The 19,926-nt window shown below is 45.3% G+C and overlaps 1 protein-coding gene across 2 annotated transcripts in view; it reads right to left on the minus strand.

Moving 5' to 3' along the window:
* LOC137439854 (cullin-associated NEDD8-dissociated protein 1) overlaps positions 1 to 19,599 on the minus strand; it is a 125,859-nt gene extending 106,260 nt beyond the window's left edge. Inside the window, exons 1-2 of one of the 2 annotated variants that reach the window (XM_068136026.2) lie at positions 19,409 to 19,599; positions 18,423 to 18,566 (exon numbers count right to left, since the gene is read on the minus strand). In XM_068136026.2, the coding sequence (XP_067992127.1) occupies positions 18,423 to 18,566; positions 19,409 to 19,476 (212 nt within the window). In that variant the 5' untranslated portion in view covers positions 19,477 to 19,599. The remainder of the gene's footprint in view (positions 1 to 18,422; positions 18,567 to 19,408) is intronic. The other variant, XM_068136017.1, reaches the window with a different exon arrangement.
* Between the last annotated feature and the right edge of the window lie 327 nt (positions 19,600 to 19,926).

Genomic DNA, 19,926 nt, shown 5'->3' on the forward strand with positions numbered 1-19,926 from the left:
GGAGCGTGAGTTGGTTGTGGCAGGTGAGAGAGGATGTACACCTGGAATGGAAGGATGCACACCTGGAATGGTAGAGCGCGTATGGGAATGCACGCTGGAGTTGGTAGTGAGGCACGTGGTTGGGTGTGCAAGTGAGAGCACACCTGTGGTTGTCACAGAGGAGGTGACCGAGGAGGGGGCGCGAAGAGGTGTGTTGGTGAGGTGTGCGAACGACGAGTGTGTGCAAAGGTGTGCGGTGGTCAGGTGTGTGACCAAGTCTGTAAGCGGAATGAGTGTACCTGGGTGTGTCAGGGAAGGTGCAATGACAAAGAGCATGGAGACGGCTGGATGTGTGAGCAAGGAACGGGCTGCGGGGTGTAAGCATGCGAATGGAGCATCGACGCTAACCGGGTTAGCGGTTAGAGCGATGTATAGCCGAATCGGGCCTTCGGTGCGCACCGGGCAGCTTTGCGTGCTGCGGGGATCCGCGGCGGTTTCGAAAGAACCGCCGTGCGGGATCCACGCCGGGCCGCGCTTTGAACGGCCGTGTCCGTGCTCCACCAGGCGGAGCGGGCAGCCCGATAGGAAGGGTCGTCATGGCGACCCCTTTTTGTTGAGGCGTTCCGGCAGGTCGAGATCGGGCCATTGGACGGCTCTGTGCCGAGATGGTGCGTGGGATCTCGGCCCGGGTAAGCGTCCTTCCCTGCACCGAGTGCCGGACGTATCCAACCGCCGGCACCAAGCAACCCGCATTCATTGCTCGGCTTTACGAAGCAGAGCTTTGGAAACGAATTGGCGCACCGAGAGGATCTAGTGAGTAGACGGGTGATGATGATAGTGGTTTGGACCCGAAATTGCAAAGCAAAATTTGATGATTGGCAAATTTTTGATTTGTTGAATTTGGACGAGCAAAATTTATAGTGAAAGATTCCCGATGTGGTGGGATGGCAACTTTGCCATCTCTCACAGCGGGGGCAAAGGAGCACAAGTTTATGGGGTTTATGGCAGTGATAACTAGCCCGGGAGGTTTAGGATATAATGATAGGGATCTAGAGAAGATGACCTTAGGTAACGTTAAGATTAGGTAGTGACAATGATACCTGTAGTGGGGACGCAGGTAGATTAGTGTGGATGATAATGACGTGGTATGTGCTTAGTTTAAAGGGAAGATGGGGAGCACTAAGTTAGCAGGGCAACAGGTAGTTCAGATGATGCTGTGTGTATGGTTAAAAGGTGTGATTGCACAGGTGTGCAACTGGACAGGTGTATGGAGCAGTGTGTGAGTGAGTGATAGTGATGTGAGTTGTGCTGACCAAATGGTCCAGGAAGGAAGGAGGGTGCAGGTGGCACCAGGTGATTGCACAGGTGTGCAACTGCAGGTGAATGGAGAATGGTTATGGAATATATGGAGTATGGGAATGGATGGTCGTGGAGTGAGTATGATGGAAACTGTGGAGTGGCGTGGATGGTGCGAAGGTGTGGATGGGGGAAAGGAGGATGGACCCCCATCACGAATACCCGGAAACTCCCGGAACCACAGCTGTCTGCATCGATGCACCACCTTATGGACCACATGTCTGTGGCCGAGCACCACTTATGGACCCCATGGGTTGGGGCATGGCCCCTCTGCTGGAACGGGCCATGAAGGGCCGAGATCTTGCTGGCGGACCTTGGTCACAGGGCACCGATGCCCCACAGGTGAACCACACGTAGTCGGCCCTGTGGGCCATAAATAAATAAAAAGAAATGGACACGTTGGGTGCATTTTATTTTATTGCAAATAGGCCGCCAGCAAAGAAGATGACAACACCTGGAAGATAGCAATAGCCAGCAGAGGGAGCCGAAGAGCAAGAGACCACCAGCAGGGTTAGGGGTTGTTTGGTTATGAGCGCTGAGGAAGCGCCTCTAGCGAATGACTTCCAGCCAGTGTAACGCGAATTCCTGTCACAGGAATTATGAGATCATATAAGTGTGACGTGGCAGTTCCTGATTGGTTCGTGTTGGGGAACCTCTTCTCGCTGCCGACGTGACGTTATTACATGTACTTTCATTGCATACAAATTATACTTCCTCCTAGAAATTCCATGCCCGAACCTCAGCGCAATCCAAGAGGATTCACTTGTTTTTATTAATGAACAGTGGTGACTGTGCACCGATTGGTGCTTGAGGGTGTATTTGTGCGTTGTGGGTGCTTTCATGGTGCATCGATGCAGGGCAGACTGTTTCTCCCCCCCCCCCCCAAAAGAACAATCACAGGTCCTGGGTTGCGTATTGTAAATAAAGTAGAGTCGTTGTAAATAATGCGCCCCCTCCGTAAATGTATAGTTTGAAGACCATTCCGCAATTCGGTTAGCTGTGGGCGTGAGTCTGTTAGGTAGGGTGCATTGGAGCAGCGGGACATATTTATTTATGTTTTAAAACTGTCACACTCAGGGTCAGGTTAAATGTAGAGGGAACTACACCTACGTGCCACACTAAAAGCTAAAGTTCATAGGCCCGGGACGTGCCTAAGGTGAGGAGGGTGCAGTGTTGTGGATATGAGAATGTTTTTTTTTTTATTGTTGTGTCATGAATTGTTGTAAAATGTCACCCTCCTTCCTGCATTTGTTGTTGTATAAAGGTCAAAGGGCGTTCCCGTAGTTAATTCCATAAAACATACACGAAGGACACCATATATCCCTGTTCAGTAGTTATATCCTTATTATGTGTATTAGTGTAAGGCTGTGTCTTCCATTAATTTAAATACTCCATTGCACCAAGTGAAATAAGAGTAGATCCCCTTTCATTCACATTCCCCTTCCAACAATTGCCAACTGTTCCCTCCGTGACTCCATTCGCCACGAGGTCGGCTTGGAGAAGAAGGGGGAGGAGCTGCCGACTCCTGGGCGTGCCCGCCCATCGTCATCAAGGGCGGAGCCAGAGGGCCGTGCCGACCAATCAGGGCCGAGGCGAGCTGACCGATGGGCGTGTCCTGGACACCAGCGGCTTGATCGCTTGAGGTGCTATATAGAGCGCGCGCGAAAGCCTGGAAGTTGTTGTTTGACTAAGAGTTGGAATGAGTGGGACTAAGAGTTGGGCCAAGCAAGAGAGGAAGTTGTTGGACTGGGTTGGACTAAGAAAGCGAGAGGAGAGAAGGGGCGAAGCGAAGCAAAGAGAGAAAGAGTCCTGGAGTTTGTGAGAGAGGGAGAGAGAACCCGTCACGCCAGACCCCCCACCAGCAGCTTGGCTCCACCAAGCAGCTCCGACCCGTTACCCCGCGCACACGACAGGATCGGTGGCATCGGCGGCCGTCGAGGTCCAGCCCGACGTCCCGTGCGGGATCAAGCTTCAGCCAACTCCGTGCCTTCCTCCCCCTCCAGCCACCCACCTCCTGTCATTCCTGCCTGCAATTTCCTCATTCGTGTACGTGAGTTTGTTCTGTTTGTCTTGTCCCTGGGTATTAATTAAGCCTGTTTAGATAAGCTAGCGATTTTCACTGTCTCTGATTTCTTCTGTATTTTATTTTATTATCCTTCCTTCTCCTTGGTTTCTTTGATTGTGTAAATAGTAGGAATAAATTTAGTAGCATTTCAAACCTTTTTTTTGTCTCCTTCTTCTTCTTCACATCCGTGTCGCCTTTGTCTTTTCCCTATTGAATATCTGGCGCGATTTTGGCCAACGTTCAGGAATCGGGTTAGTCGGGGTAACTGTTCGGGCGCGGCGGCCATCCGCTCGGCCAATCCAGTAACATCCTAGCCGCGTCCGTAACAATATATACATATACATATATATATATATACATATACACACACACCACACACACCACACACGCACGACATGGGTACACCTGGAAGGTACCGAAGATTAATGTCAGTCAGTGGTTAGAAAGAGCTTTATATTTTAATATATATATATATATATTGTGTTGCGGTTTTGAGAACCCAGCACAGGTAACATCATTAAAGGTTAAAGGTTGCACCCCATAGGTAGGCCACAAGCAACACGTAGGTCACCTTAGGACGGTAGTTATTTCTTAGTATGTGTTTAGGGTAAGGCCATTCCCAATAGTTGCATCTGCGTTGCGTAAAACAAATAAGAGTAGGCCCATCCGTCCATTTTGCAGCCTCCCTTCCAGACGCCATTATAGACCGGGAGCCCAGGGGGGTCAGCCTAGCTGGAAAGTTAACCAATTTTCATGTATATAGCAATGGTCCATGTGCATGTCCATATAAGGAAATGGACGTCTGCCAGGCACATTATGGTGGGTGTGGTCAAAAGGGCCATTAGAAAGGGACCCCAAAATTGAGCGAGATCAGCTCTGCGAGTTAACCTGGTGAAACCTACTGGAAAATGTTCGGCATAGTCCCAGATATCATGAATGACCACTGCCAGACAGTTTCAGTGGTGGGTTGTGCCGAACAGACTTACATAACCGGTACCCCAAAATTGAGCTAGATCAGCTCGTGAGTTAACCCGGTGAAACTTACTGGAAAATGTTCGGCATAGTCCCAGATATCATGAATGACCAATGCCAGACAGTTTCAGTGGTGGGTTATGCCTGCCAGACACCCCCGAATGACTCCACCCCCAAAATTGAGCTAGATCAGCTCGTAAGTTAACCCGGTGAAACCTCCTGGAAAATGTTCGGCATAGTCCCAGATATCATGAATGGCCACTGCCAGACATTTTCAGTGGTGGGTTGTGCCCACCAGACACCCCCGAATGCCTCCACCCCCAAAATGGAGCTCGATCAGTGAGTAAGTTAACCCGGTGAAACCTACATGAAATAGTTTGGCATAGTCCCAGATATCATGAATGGCCACTGCCAGACATTTTCAATGGTGGGGTGCGCCCGCCAGACTTACATAACCGGTACTCCAAAATTGAGCTAGATCAGCTCGTGAGTTAACCCGGTGAAACTTACTGGAAAATGTTCGGCATAGTCCCAGATATCATGAATGACCACTGCCAGACAGTTTCAGTGGTGGGTTATGTCCGCCAGACACCCCCGAATGCCACCACCCCAAAATTAAGCTAGACGGCTAGATTGGGCTGAGAAAAAGCCCAATTTATCTCTTGATTCTGTGGCTTTGTAATTTACTCACAATTATCAATATAGCATGTATTTGACCAAGCCTGAACCTGGACAACAAGGTGCCAGGCGTGTTACTTTATATGTATGACTTTTTGTGACACTTTTACTGGTATGTGTGTGGGAAATAGTGTTTAAAATAGGAATCAAGTCGTCAAGTTCTCTTCACTGCAACCCAACTCATTTTATTAATGATCAGTCATCAACACATCCAAGAAGATATTAGAAGCAGTACGAGAGGTAAGTTTTGTTACTTAAATTGCTCCCCATAGATATCATGCTGCCACCTATTATCTCATTAATCAAGCTTTAAAACTTAAAGATTTAAGAGAAGTCTCTCCTTTGTAACTATACTCAAAATCAGTGTGTTTATGATGATGCAAAGCGGTACATGTACATCTACATCCCTTTGAATCCATCAGGAACGTGTATGTTACCAGAATAGCGCTGAGGCCTAATCACAAAATGCATAGAATTCACCTAACCCTCACCCTCCTGCTGATGCTGTCCATCCATCATATGGAGGGCCACTTGTCCATTAATTAGGCCGACCTTATCCACTGATATAGACATGTCAATGAACCTTATGCAGCCAAGGTTACTCACCCTATATACTACAAGTGGAGCCTATATGCTTAGCTGTACGGTCATTAACTTTAAAGCTAAACAATGTGAATTTATGCTCTTTTCTTGATTGAGGGAACAACAACAACAACAACATGCATTTTAAAGGCCATTTTCCCTACTAGAGCGGGGGTGAGCCTTGCGGTCCCCATGACAATCTTCTCCATTTTGCCCTATTTTCTGTATCTCTCCTTGTTAACCCCCTTGCCCACATTTCTTCTTCCACCATCTTTAGCCAAGTCTTTCTCGGTCTTCCCCATCCTCTACTTCCTTCGACATTCATTTCCATCACTCTTCTCAACCAGTCACTTTCATCCTTCCTCAACACATGACCAAACCATCTCAACCCGTTCCTCTTCACAGCATCAATCACAGGCTCGATTCCCATCATCTTTCGCAATTCATCATTTGTCTTCCTCTCTCTCAACGATACTCCGCACATCCGTCGAACCATTCGCATTTCCACCCTTTCCAACCTTCGTTGCTGCTCTTCGTTCATTACCCATGTCTCGCTCCCATAAATCATAACACTTCTCACACATGCAGCATACACCTTTCCCTTCAGCTTCAACTACACTCGCCTCATCATCAGCACGCCACTCAGTTCCCGAAACTTCTTCCATGCACATCTCACTCTAGCAACCGTTGTCGAGTCTGATCCACCTTCTCCATTCAGCATGTCTCCGAGGTAGCAAAATGTTTTCACACCTTCCAGCTTCACGCCGTCTCCAAAATCCAACTCAACATTTCCTCCATCTGCAGCTCCCTCTGTGCACACCTTACATTTGAATGTAGCTGCCACACTGGTTAATGACCCCCTCAGACCACTACATTTTTGATGAACCCACTCAGCGCACATTGTACATTGAATGGAGTTCACTCCGACACCCTTCCTACACACAGCACAGGGCCACTTCCCAGTTCTTTCCACCTCACCACATGCTTTACCACTTGCCATCACCTTCGTCTTTCCGATATTTACCTTCAGACCTTTTGTCTCCCGACATTCCTTCCACTTGTTCATCTTTTCCTTCAGTCCATCCATACTTTCCGCAATCAACACCAGATCATCTGCATACAACAACTCCCACGGTAAACCCTCCTTTACCTTCCGAGCCAGCACCTCCATCACAGCTACAAATAGTAGTGGACTTAGTACCGACCCCTGATGCACTCCCACCTTCACCTCAAAATCACCACTGTTCCCGTCCTTCGTCCTTACAGCTGTGCGCGCTCTTTTGTACATTGCCATCACTACTCTGATCAACCATTCCTCCACTCCTAACTTCCTCAATGCCCATGTCAATACTTTGCATGGAACCCTATCGAATGCTTTCTCCAGATCAACAAACCCAAGAAACAACTTCTTCCTCTTCTCCATGTACTTCTCCTGCAACTACCTCACAATGAAAAGTGCGTTTTTTGAGGGATTGATTGAGGAAAATGAAGGCATATATTTTTCGTGTCTGACTAGACCATTATGATCATTCTTGTGCATGTGACTGAACCAATCACAATCAGCAAGGTGCTGCCTAAGTTGGTACTTCGCCTTGAGATACACCCTCAAGGTAAGCTAATGCCCATACTACGAAAAATGTCAATTTTAATTCCTCTCAATTAATATTTCATATTACTGCAGTCATTTCTTTTTATAATGGGTGTTAGCAAAAGTGTGGCTCTGGGGATTTTTTAATACAATGCATTATTCTCACACAACAGATTTTGGTAAGCAGTGATCACGAATCTACTGTCAGCTATCACCCTTCTTGTCTTAAGCATTACACAGCAGTGAAGCGCCTGACAGAACCCCTGCCACCTGATGATGAACCTACTGCCAAAAAGGCTTCTATTCAAACAAGACGCTGCAGTGTCCTTCTCAAGTCGGATCAGCAGGGCCTGTTGAAAGAGACTTGTATTTTCTGTGGCAAAATCCGTAAGAAGTAAAATGGAAAAAGAGGAGCCCAGACTGAAGATAGCAACAGTTGCCGGTTGTGAGTCACTTTGCCATCGGGTAAAGTCTTCGAAAAACGAACGTATCAAGAGTCTCATTCGGAGTGGCGTGGACCTGATCGCAAAGGAAGCAGAATACCACAAATCATGCCGTGTCCAGTTCCTGAGGAAGACTGATGATCAAGACAGGCCCAATGAAGATAGGCTCTCCTTCGACAAATACACTAAACAGATCACAAAGACAGCCTGCTTTCACCTGAAAAACATCGCCCGTCTCCACCCATCCCTCTCCTCCACGGCTGCAGAAACCCTCATCCATGCTTTCATCACCTCCCGTCTGGACTACTGCAACAGCCTCCTCTATGGTTCACCCTCAATAATCACCAATACATTCAGAACTCCGCTGCCCGTCTACTCACCCATTCCCGGACCCGTGACCACATCACCCCCGTCCTTTACAAGCTTCACTGGCTCCCCATCCCCCAGAGAATCCAGTACAAAATCCTCCTCTTGACCTACAAAGCCCTCCATAACCTGGCCCCATCCTACCTGGCTGACCTCCTCTCCAGACACACTCCCACCCCCGCCTCCGCTCTGCTGGTACCAACCTCCTGACCCCCCCCCCCCCCCCCATGCGGACCACATTCAGATCCTGGGGGGACAGGGCCTTCTCCATCGCTGCTCCCACCCTCTGGAACTCACTACCTCAGACCATCAGAGACTCCTCCTCACTCACCACATTCAAAACATCACTCAAGACCCACCTGTTCAACACTGCATTCAACATTTAACCCACAGCATTTAACCCCTGACTATCTCTTCTCCTTCTCCTTCTCCTTCCTTTTGCTTTGATTAATTTACCTCTTGATTTTTGTCTTTTTGCACTTGTTTTTTGTACTCTGTCAAAGTGCCTTTGGGCTTCTTGAAAAGCGCTATATAAAATAAATGTATTATTATTATTATTATTATTATTATTATTATAATGAAGGGAGCTCATCTCAGTCCTACCACAAGAGAGCATTTGCATCTCTGCTTTCATATATCCAGAATGAGGTGCTAGGAAAGCAACGATCTGTGTTAGTGATTTACTTGCATGTACAAAGAGGAGTACACCAGTGTCTGAGATGGGGCAGACCTCCAGGCCTACACAGCTCAAAATCTTACCAGGAAGGTAAAAGACCATTTCAAAGAAGAAAAAAAATCACAATAAAACTGGCAGACCCTCGGAAAGGCAACTTCATCTATACTTCTGCTCTTCCAGAAGAGGATGCCAAGGCTCGCCTTTATGAGGATTCTAAACGGTATGAACAGGATAACAAGTTAAGATGGGCCGCTCTCCATCTTAGATCTCTGATGATGCAGCTCCCGAAGACCAAGACCCCAAATCCTGCAACAGTCCAAAATTTGAAGGAATGCACCGCCAGAGATACCAGCACAGCTGGACCTGTTCTTCAGATGTCTCCTTGGTGGCATGACACTAACTTTCAGTGGTGCACACAAGTTAGTCGACCGAAAGGTAACTGCAATGGCATCGGATGCCATTTACAGCGGCACTCATGGTACCGTAAAACCACATGGTACCGATGTCAGCATCGACCTCATGGTACCACAGCTCATCGTTGTTGCCAAAGATTAAATACATCAGGTTCTATCTTTTTTTCTTCTTTTTTTTCTCTACAATCAATGAGTAGAAGTGTTTTGTTTTCATGTTTAAAACATTGATAGCATTTTCAGTTGACATTTCTAGAAATTGTTCCCCTGACTAATCCATACCTGTTTCAGTAGTATGCAATTTATCCAACCATGATATCGGAAAAGCTTTCTTTAATATTACGAACTTAAAGGGAAATAATAGTTTCGGCAACGGATTACATTAAACAGATAACGTCAGCGTCTTTACAATACCCACGACAAATGACGTGTTATACCTTACAAATCCCTGCTTTTCCCATGACTTGAAATAAAACATCTGATTTTCAAAAGTTATGTTGCTGTTATTCCACAGTATTTTATTCTCAATTTTATTATCATCAGGTTAACTCTCGAGCTGATCTAGCTCAATTTTGGGTTGGTGGCATTGGGGCTGTCTGGCGGGCACACCCCACCACTGAAACTTGTCTGGCAGTGGTCATTCATGATTTCTGGGACTATGCCGAACTATTTCATGTAGGTTTCACCGGGTTAACTTACGAGCTGATTTAGCTCAATTTTGGGGGTGGAGGCATTCGGGGGGGTCTGGCGGGCACAACCCACCACTGAAAATGTCTGGCAGTGGCCATTCATGATATCTGGGACTATGCCAAACATTTTCCAGTAGGTTTCACCAGGTTAACTCACAGAGCTGATCTAGCTCAATTTTGGGGTCTCTTTCTAATGGCCCTTTTGACCACACCCACCATAATGTGCCCGGCAGACGTCCATTTCCTTATATGGACATGCACATGGACCATTGCTATATACATGAAAATTGGTTAACTTTCCAGCTAGGCTGACCCCCCTGGGCTCCCGGTATATTAAGCGCGAGCCAGTCTGTAATCGCCCTCGCCCTTTAGGCTGCCAGCAGCCTTCGCGGCCTCGCTGGGCTTCCGCTCAAACCAGCCCAAAAGCCACGAGGCGAGGCCCGAAAAGGGGGCGGAGCGCAAGGGTGGAGGTGCGGCCACGTCAAGCAGCCATCAAGGCGGAGCCGGTAAGCCCTCAGCAGCCAACCAGGGTTGAGGTGAGATCGCCTGACAGGGCGTGGCTGGAGATTCGAGAGGGTCCGCTTGACGTGGCAATATAACCCCTTGCGCGAGGCCCCCACCTCAGTTATGAGGGGAGGACTGAACAGAGTTGAGATCCCAAAAGAACGTGCGTTCCGAGTTACGAGGGGAGGACTGATTGTGAACATTGTACCCGGGTTATGAGCAGGGAGTTGCGGTATCAGGTTATGAGCGGGGAGAGAGAGGCGCTTGACCTACCCGAGTTACGAGTTGAGTTCCACCCGAGTTATGCGAAGGGAGAGGCGTTCGAAAGTTGAGTTGAGTACTGAAGAACCTACGTGGTATTGACGGACTATCCAAGGATCCGCGTGCATACGGCGGTGGCAAGGAACTGAGGCTTGGCTTGGCTGTGGTAACATCAGTGGGGAAGTGGCGTAGTACCCAGCAATACTGGGAGCACGTGTAAAGGCGCCGGTACACTTATTACGTACGCGGCTAAGCCGTGCAATAACCTCCAGCTTACCGACCTTTCCCCGTCACAATAATTGTCCGCTCGCGCCTACGCTACGCGGAGAGCTGCCTACCGGGTTTCGATCTGCTGCACGGAACGAGTCAAGGACCGGGACGAGCTGTGGACGCCATCGCCGGACCTTCCACCCTACCTTCTACATCCCCGCGTGAGTCTGAGTCTGAGACCGAGTCTGAGAGCGAATGGGCCCGAGTCCAGGGACTAAGTAAAGACTGAACAAGCGTTACGCCTAGGTCCCCCGTCGGGGAAGGGATGTGAGTCGACAAAGTGGAAGACGCAGAAAACATGCTATGATATGATATTTCGCTCACAAGGTTCAGACATACACGGAGGCGGCCATCTTGGATGTTGACGTGCCGACCCAATTTTCAATAGCGTTCTTCCTTATGCCTAGATACACCCACACACCAAATTAGAAGTTGGTACTTCGCTTGTTTTTCAAGATATTTCGCTCACAAGGTTCAGACATATATATGGTGGCGGCCATCTTGGATTTTGACGTGGCGACCCAATTTTCAATAGCGTTCTTCCTTATGCCGAGATACACCCACACACCAAATTAGAAGTTGGTACTTCGCTTGTTTTTCAAGATATTCATCTCACAAGGTTCAGACGTACATGGCGGTGGCCACCTTGGATTTTGACGTGGCGACCCAATTTTCAATAGCCTTCTTCCTTGTGTCGAGATACAGCCACACTCCAGATTAGAAGTTGGTACTTCGCTTATTTTTCGAGATATTTCGCTCACAAGGTTCAGACATATATATGGTGGTGGCCATCTTGGATTTTGACGTGGCGACCCAATTTTCAATAGCCTTCTTCCTTATGCGGAGATACACCCACACACCAAATTAGAAGTTGGTACTTCGCTTATTTTTCAAGATATTAATCTCACAAGGTTCAGACATACATGGCGGCGGCCATCTTGGATTTTGACATGGCGACCCAATTTTAAACAGCGTTCTTCCTTGTGCCTAGATACACCCACACACCAGATGAGAAGTTGGTACTTCGCGTATTTTTCGAGATATTTCGCTCACAAGGTTCAGACATATATATGGTGGCGGCCATCTTGGAGTTTGACATGGCAACCCAATTTTCAATAGCGTTCTTCCTTATGCCGAGATACACCCACACACCAAATTAGAAGTTGGTACTTCACGTATTTTTCAAGATATTCATCTCACAAGGTTCAGACATACATGGCGGCGGCCATCTTGGATTTTGACGTGGCGACCCAATTTTCAATAGCCTTCTTCCTTATGCCTAGATACACCCACACACCAGATTAGAAGTTGGTACTTCGCTTATTTTTCAAGATATTCATCTCACAAGGTTCAGACATACATGGCATCAGACATACATGGCGGCGGCCATCTTGGATTTTGAGGTGGGTTGCACCCACACACCAAATTCGAATGCGGTCCTTCGCTTACGCACGCACGCAAACACGCCCGCACGCAAACACGCACACGCACGCACGCATGCACGGACGGAGGGGAAAGCCATAGTCCCCCTTTCGCTCCGCTGTGCAACGGGGGACAACAAGCGTTACGCCTCGGTCCCCCGTCGGGGAAGTGATGTGAGTTGACAAAGTGGAAGACGCAGAAAACATGCTATGATATGATATTTCGCTCACAAGGTTCAGACATACATGGAGGTGGCCATCTTGGATTTTGACATGGCGACCCAATTTTCAGTCGTGTTCTTCCTCATGCCTAGATACACCCACACACCAGATTAGAAGTTGGTGCTTCGCCTATTTTTCAAGATATTTCGCTCACAAGGTTGACATATATATGGTGGCGGCCATCTTGGATTTTGACATGGCGACCCAATTTTAAACAACGTTCTTCCTTGTGCCTAGATACACCCACACACCAGATTAGAAGTTGGTACTTCGCTTATTTTTTGAGATATTTCGCTCACAAGGTTCAGGCATATATATGGTGGCGACCCAATTTTCAATAGCGTTCTTCCTTATGCCGAGATACACCCACCCACCAAATTAGAAGTTGGTACTTCGCTTATTTTTCAAGATATTCATTCCAAGGTTCAGACATACATTGCGGCGGCCATCTTGGATTTTGACGTGGCGACCCAATTTTCAATAGCATTCTTCCTTATGCCTAGATACACCCTCACACCAGATTAGAAATTGGTACTTCGCTTATTTTTCAAGATATTCAGCTCACAAGGTTCAGACATCCATGGCATCAGACATACATGGCGGTGGCCATCTTCGATTTTGACGTGGGTTGCACCCACACACCAAATTTGAATGCGGTCCTTCGATTACGCATGCACGCACAGATGCACGCCCGCACAGACGGACGGGAAAACCATAGTCCCCCTTTCGCCCCGCTGTGCAACGGGGGACAATAAGGCTGCCCTGTGTCCTTTTTCTTCCTCTTTCTTGTACATTCTTTCTTTTCCTCTTCTTGAACAAATTGTTAATAAATTACCTTGTTCTTCCTGGTTTCTTCCTAATCCGATCGTCCTAGTCTTTTCTCAATTGGGTAAGCGTGGCACGATTCGGAACCTCTATAATCGGGTCTAGTCATTGGTTAACAGCTCAGATCGCGGATTGCTATCCGCTCGGCATATTCCATCAATATCCGTGATTCGGGCTCGAGTTATTTCCTCGTTTCCGGTCAGCATTAGTACTTAAGTAATAGCGAATCCCTAGTCCTAAAAACCCTACCTAACGCTGCCCGGGAAGGACATTATAACCCCCAGGATCGCGTCGGCCAGATAAAGGACAAGGGGAATATTCTCCCCCTTGATAAGGGGAAGGCCGACGTCGGAGATCCGCAACAATATATATATATATATATATATATATATATATATATATATATATACACATGGGGTGTATATATAGGTATATATATAGACATACAAGACATGGGTACACCTGGAAGGTACCGAAGATTACTATCAGTTTTACCAAGTTTGATTTAAATCCATCCAGCTTTTCTCAAGTACGACATTTTTATCTGACATTACCTCTGACCTCACCTTTGATGCCAAAATATAATCAGTTCATCTTTGCATCATAATATATACTTATACCAAGTTTGGTCAAAATCTCATCACCGGTTCACAAGTTAGAACAGTCTCACAATTTTTACTTTACAGGACCTCTGACCTTTGACCTAGTTACCCCATAATTTAAACAGTTCGTGTTTACATCATTCCTTCCTGGCGTCAGGAAGGGCATCCGGCCATAAAAACATTGCCTCAAACAGGGAACCATGATTGTCATGGGGCTCGCAAGGCTAACCCCCGCTCTAGCGGGGAAAATGGCCTTAAAACGATCATTCATTCATTCATTTTGTGTTTACATCATTATGCACACTTGTACCAAATTTGATTTAAATCCCTTCTGCTGTTCTCAAGTTATCACATTTTTACCTGACATGACCTCTGACCTTTGACCTAGTGACCCCATATTTTAATCTGTTCATGTTTACATCATTATACATACTTGTACCAAATTTGATTTAAATCCCTTCTGCTGTTCTCAAGTTATCACATTTTTACCTGACATGACCTCTGACCTTTTGATGCCATAATCCAATCAGTTAATCTTTGCATTATACATACCTGTTACAAGTTTGACTTGCATCCCTTCAGCCGTTCTTAAGTTATCGTTGTAACGAAATAATTGCAACTCAGCACGACCTCTGATCTTTGACCTCTTGACCCCAAAATCGAATCAGTTTATCTTTGCATCAAAATATATAATTATACCAAGTTGGTGAAAATCCCATGACTGGTTCACAAGTTAGCTCGGTGACATAATTTTTATCTGACAAGACATCTGACATTTGACCTTTGACATCTTGACCCCAGAATCTAATCAGATGATCTTTACATCATTGTACATACCTGTACCAAGCTTGAATTAAATCCCTTCAGCTATTCTCAAGTTATAAACTTAATACAGACCTTGACATTTGACCACTTGACCCCAAATTCAAATCAGTTCATCTTTGCATAATACATACTTGTACCAACTTTGGTCAGAATCCCATCATTGGTTCACAGGTTATCGCAGTAAAACGATTTTTACCTGAAATGACCTCTGGCCTTAAAATCTAATCAGTTCATCTTTAAACCAATCATGGACAGACAGACGGACATACTACCCAAAAACAATTCCTCTTGCGACGAACCATGAAAGCGATTTAACATATGTACACTCATCTCCAAGTTGTCTAACCTGGGTTTGAAACTCGGCCCAGCTATAAACTGTTTCACAGACAAGGCGATTCATCAATGTGTGTACGGTCCCTCTGGATGTTAAACTGACACCTGTCTGTCGGCATTTGTTGGTGGACGTCAAAGACCTCACAGCGTCCTTCACAAAGAGTAGGTAAGCTATCGCTGGTACCATGGCCAAATTCCATAATCTTGTCCCAACTACTAATCAGAAGGAAATGGCAATCCACCTAGCACACCCCTCGCTAATAAACTGCTTTGGCAGCACCGACGCTCTGTAACAGAGTCTGGAACAACAGAAGCAGAAGTGCAGCTGATCAAAGTAAAAATCTTTCACATGAAGCACATTATTAAATGCTGTTTGCTTGCATTTGTAATGTCAAACAAGGCAGAAACATCTTTATATGGAATATTCAAATAAGTCACAACAATTCTGATTATCTGGTTGTTGGTGTTGCTGTTGTTGTTGTTTTTTTGTTGTCGTTGTGCTCCCATCCACAAAGGTGGCCAGAGGCATTGTGTTTTCGGGTTGTCTGTCCGTATGGGCTAAACCTCATTTTTCTCAGCAACCACATGTCCGATTGAAACAAAACTTTCAGGGTCGGAGTGACACCCATGTAGAATGTTTTTTATGATAATTGTGATGTCATGGGTCACATGGCATGTGGACCATGTTGAATTAAACACAAATAATTGAAATGATTTCTCGGAAACTGCTGAATGGAAAAATTTGAACCTTGAAACCTGTCAAGTACTCCCAATGGGAAACAAAACATGATAATGGTGACATCATCAGTGAAATGGCATACCAGCCAAAAATGTTTTAATCAAATGCCTTATCCTAAAAAAAATTCACCAAATGTCTGTCCGTCTGTTTGAAGGTACCGCAAAAACGGCTCAAACGATCGAAACGATATTTTGTGTGGGTAATCCTGGGACCCCTGGGAGTAAAACAGGCTATTTAGTTTTCGCAATTTCAGCTTTGGTCTCCAGCATTCTCAGATTTGGACTCCCGCATAACATTCGCGTTCGCATAACGTCCATTGTGACGATGTTCTCATTGTGACGATGTTTGTGTTCACGGTAGTGTTTGACGTGACGGTGTGAACGTAATTTCGTAATGTTTTTCGTTCCGTAATCCTTTAATGAACGTTTAATGTTTAATGAACGTTTAATGTTTAATGAACGTTTAATGCCCTTCGATGTCCGGGGCCGCACGCGCTAGCTACACTGGACGGGCCAGCGTGTACCTTGCCCTTCACCGTCAGGCTCGGGTAAACCGCTGAGCCCCATCCGTGATGGGGACTGGGGCTTGATTGAGACAGTGTTTCTCATTAAAAGTATAATAAACGCTGTCTCCATCGATCTTGCCAAGGCCATAACAGCCGTAACGTTTAATCTCCACATGAGAGAATTCCACATAGCTATTTGGGCGGTGAATTTGCAAGGCCATAACAGCTATAGGCTCAAAATCCTTTTAACTGTTGATTTGGTACAGTTACACGTATCGGGAATTTGGTACACGTATCGGGAGTACATACGACATAGCGATTGTGAACACGATTATCGATCACGATTCACGATCATAGTGTATCGATCACGATTTGAAACACGATGGAATAATATTTACCGATATGAACAGTGATGTGGCTTTTATTGAAATTCTAAAGATACTGTTTAGATTTTGATGATTTGCGTTTGATATGATTCAACGAATGTTTATATGAATCGTTTAAAATAAAAAAAACCTTCAATTTCTGATATTTTTCCTTTTCATTTGGGCTTCCCAATTGGAGCCCCACCCATAGGGCGGGTACCGTTGCTAGTCCTAAAAATCTGAAATTGCATGCACATGATTGATGAACCATTTGTTTTGAAATATTAAATGTATGACATCATAGGTCACATTGTTTGGCAGCCATATTGGATTGAAGGAAATATTAAATAATTATATCTCAGACACCGTTTACCCTATCGATGCGAAACTTTACAAATGTCATCCAACACCATTGCTGCATTTAGTTTGAAAATGATGCTGTCATATGTCACATGGTTTGGCAGCCATCTTGGACAGAAAAATGAACCTTATCCGATCAACACTAAACTTCACAAACATAATTCCCTACCCATACATATGCAGAGTGCATATTTTTGATGTCATATGTCACACGGTTTGGCAGCTAAATTAGCTTGAAAGCAGTTTTTTTTTTTTTTTAACCCTTCTCCAAAACCGCATCACCGATTGTTGTGAAACCAGTCATGTCTGGTAAAAATGTGATAGTTGAGAACAGCTGAAGGGATTTAAATCAAACTTGTATATTTTTAGGACAGTCAACAAGGGCATTTGCATATTGGCGATGCAGTCACATTGCTCTCGTTTTACCACCACCCCAGAAAGTGGATGGAGGTTATGTTTTTACCCATGTCAGTCTGTTTGTCTGTGAACATATCTCAAAATGCTGTGGAAGCATTAAGACGAAATTTGGTGGAAAGGTTGGGTATCTGACAAGGCCAAAATTATACTATTTTGGTGAACATCTGAATCCAGATCCGAGAATATTTTAAGTGATTCTTCACCATAGTGAAATTGGACAAAAACAATTTCTTGCACAATACCTCAAAAATTGTGGACCGATTCAGACAAATATTGGTGGACAGGTTAGGTGTGTGACATGGAAGAATTGTTCCAATTTTGGTGAAGATTCAAATCCAGATCCAGAATTTTTTAAAGTGATTCTTCTCCATTGAGTAATAAGGCTCAAACCAATATATAGCATGATATCTCAAAAAAGGTATGGACGGAAGCGGATGGAACTTGGTGGACAGGTTGGGTGTGAGACAAGGACGAACCGATTAGATTTTGGTGAGGATCCGGATACGATAATTTTTACATTTCTTAAGTGATCCCTGACTATTGAACAATAGGGCCAAAAACTATATATAGCACGGCATTTCAAATAGTTGTGGAAGAGTTATGCCAAACTGAGGTGAACGAGTTGGTTAGGCGACAGTAACAAGCCGATTAGATTTTGGTTCAGGTATGGATCCAGATATGACCAATCAGTGGAATACAAAACGTGAACAGTTCAGTCTGGCAGATGTACGCTCTCCACCGAGTGCCTTTTAGTTTGTCCTGTTTATACGAACCCCGAGAAACTCGAGAGTTCATGCAAAATGCATCGATTCCTCATAACGCCCTATGTGCGGGAAAATATATATTCCCTTGCCAAAGCTGCCTTGTGCATTTTGGCCATTAGTGACATGTGAACACAAACACCCATGTTACTCATCCGTTTAGTGAACCAAATTATGCACGACAGTAAAAGTAAGGTTAAGAGCTTACCATTTGACAGCAAGGTTTTGCACTTCTCCATTTTTGTCCTCAAGCAGTTTAAGAAGCATCTTCACAACCTTTCGTTCGCTGTCGTCATCCAGCTTGATAGAATCCTTTTGCAATTCCGACATCAGGTCATTGGTGGCCATGAACCTGAGAGGCAGAGAGAGAATTTTTCCTTTCCCTCCTATAAATCGAAGACTCGTGCCAGAACTGGCACGTTATTTGCAATGAGAGAGGGTACGAATGTATCGACTATAAATGGATGAGTTGTGGTTGTGTGTTTGTGTGTCATACTTTGTGTCTATTACGCACGTCCATTAATTAGTTACATACTATTGAAATGTACCCTTTAACTATACAGACTGCTGAGACCCCTTCGACCAGTGAAGACCCTTTATGGCCCCCAAGGCTAAGATCCTTAAGACACAAAAGTCCCCAAGCCCCCAAAATACTCTGAGGACCCAAAAGACCACTGCGTCCTGCAGGCAGGTATGCTGCAAGGTAGTGAAGACTGAAGACCAACGAAAATTTGGTCCAATAGAGCAACAAGCCCCCTCGTGTTAAAAAATAAATTCACAAGGAGTGAAGGACATCTGATCAAGAGGAGACATTGTGCAGATCAACACAGCGTGTGGGATTTAATCTGAGATCCCAGCACAATGACAACCAGTGTGTCAGTGAGCAGCTCAGCTCAGCGCAAAAAAGCTCAAATTACTAGTATAAATGATATAATCATTCATATCACATATGTATGTTTACAAAGCCTCCAAAAATGTTGCATAGAGTACAACATTCCATTAAAGGTATCCTTCCGCTTTTTCCATTCACAGCATCAAATTATTGGTCATACTCATCATCAGCGAGGAATGAAACATATTTAAATCCCACTGCTGGTGGATCCCACCATAAACTGCAATGCAAAAACAATCGTGGTCGTGCACCACACGGTAACAGTAACACTGCACTAACAGTGCAAACTCCGCAAGCCAAACCTGAAATCCTTGTCGCTGGACGTCATCTTCTCCAACAGGTTGGAGATGTGGTATGAGACGCTCGTCATGGTGCAGGTGGACCGTGTTTACTGCTTCTGACAGATCGTGTAAGCAGATAAAGTAAATGAGGAATACCACAGCCTCGCCGAAATGGCGGGTAGTAAATGGCTGCCGAGTCGCTGTATGCCATTGGCTCATCGATCGACCAATTGGGAAGCACTTTCACCCAGAAGTCGAAAATGCCAATTAAAAGTTTGGTTCGCTGGTTAGTTCGTTTTTATGTTTGGGATGGTCGATTGAGGGGAATTGATATCCACCCTTTTAATACTCTTGGCTGTTTCTCAGAAATTGCTATATTAATTTATCGAAATATAGGGAATAGGAAAAAAACGAATCCAATTTTCCGTCGCATGGTAATATTATACACCGCTCCATACATGAGGTAATCATTTTTCCGTATTAGCATGTTGGCTTGACGTTTAAAAAATATAGATTTCTAAAAGCCATAAATAACTATT

The sequence above is a fragment of the Myxine glutinosa genome, chromosome 1 (assembly GCF_964187855.1).
Source record: "Myxine glutinosa chromosome 1, kmMyxGlut1.1, whole genome shotgun sequence".
Lineage (NCBI taxonomy): Eukaryota > Metazoa > Chordata > Myxini > Myxiniformes > Myxinidae > Myxine > Myxine glutinosa.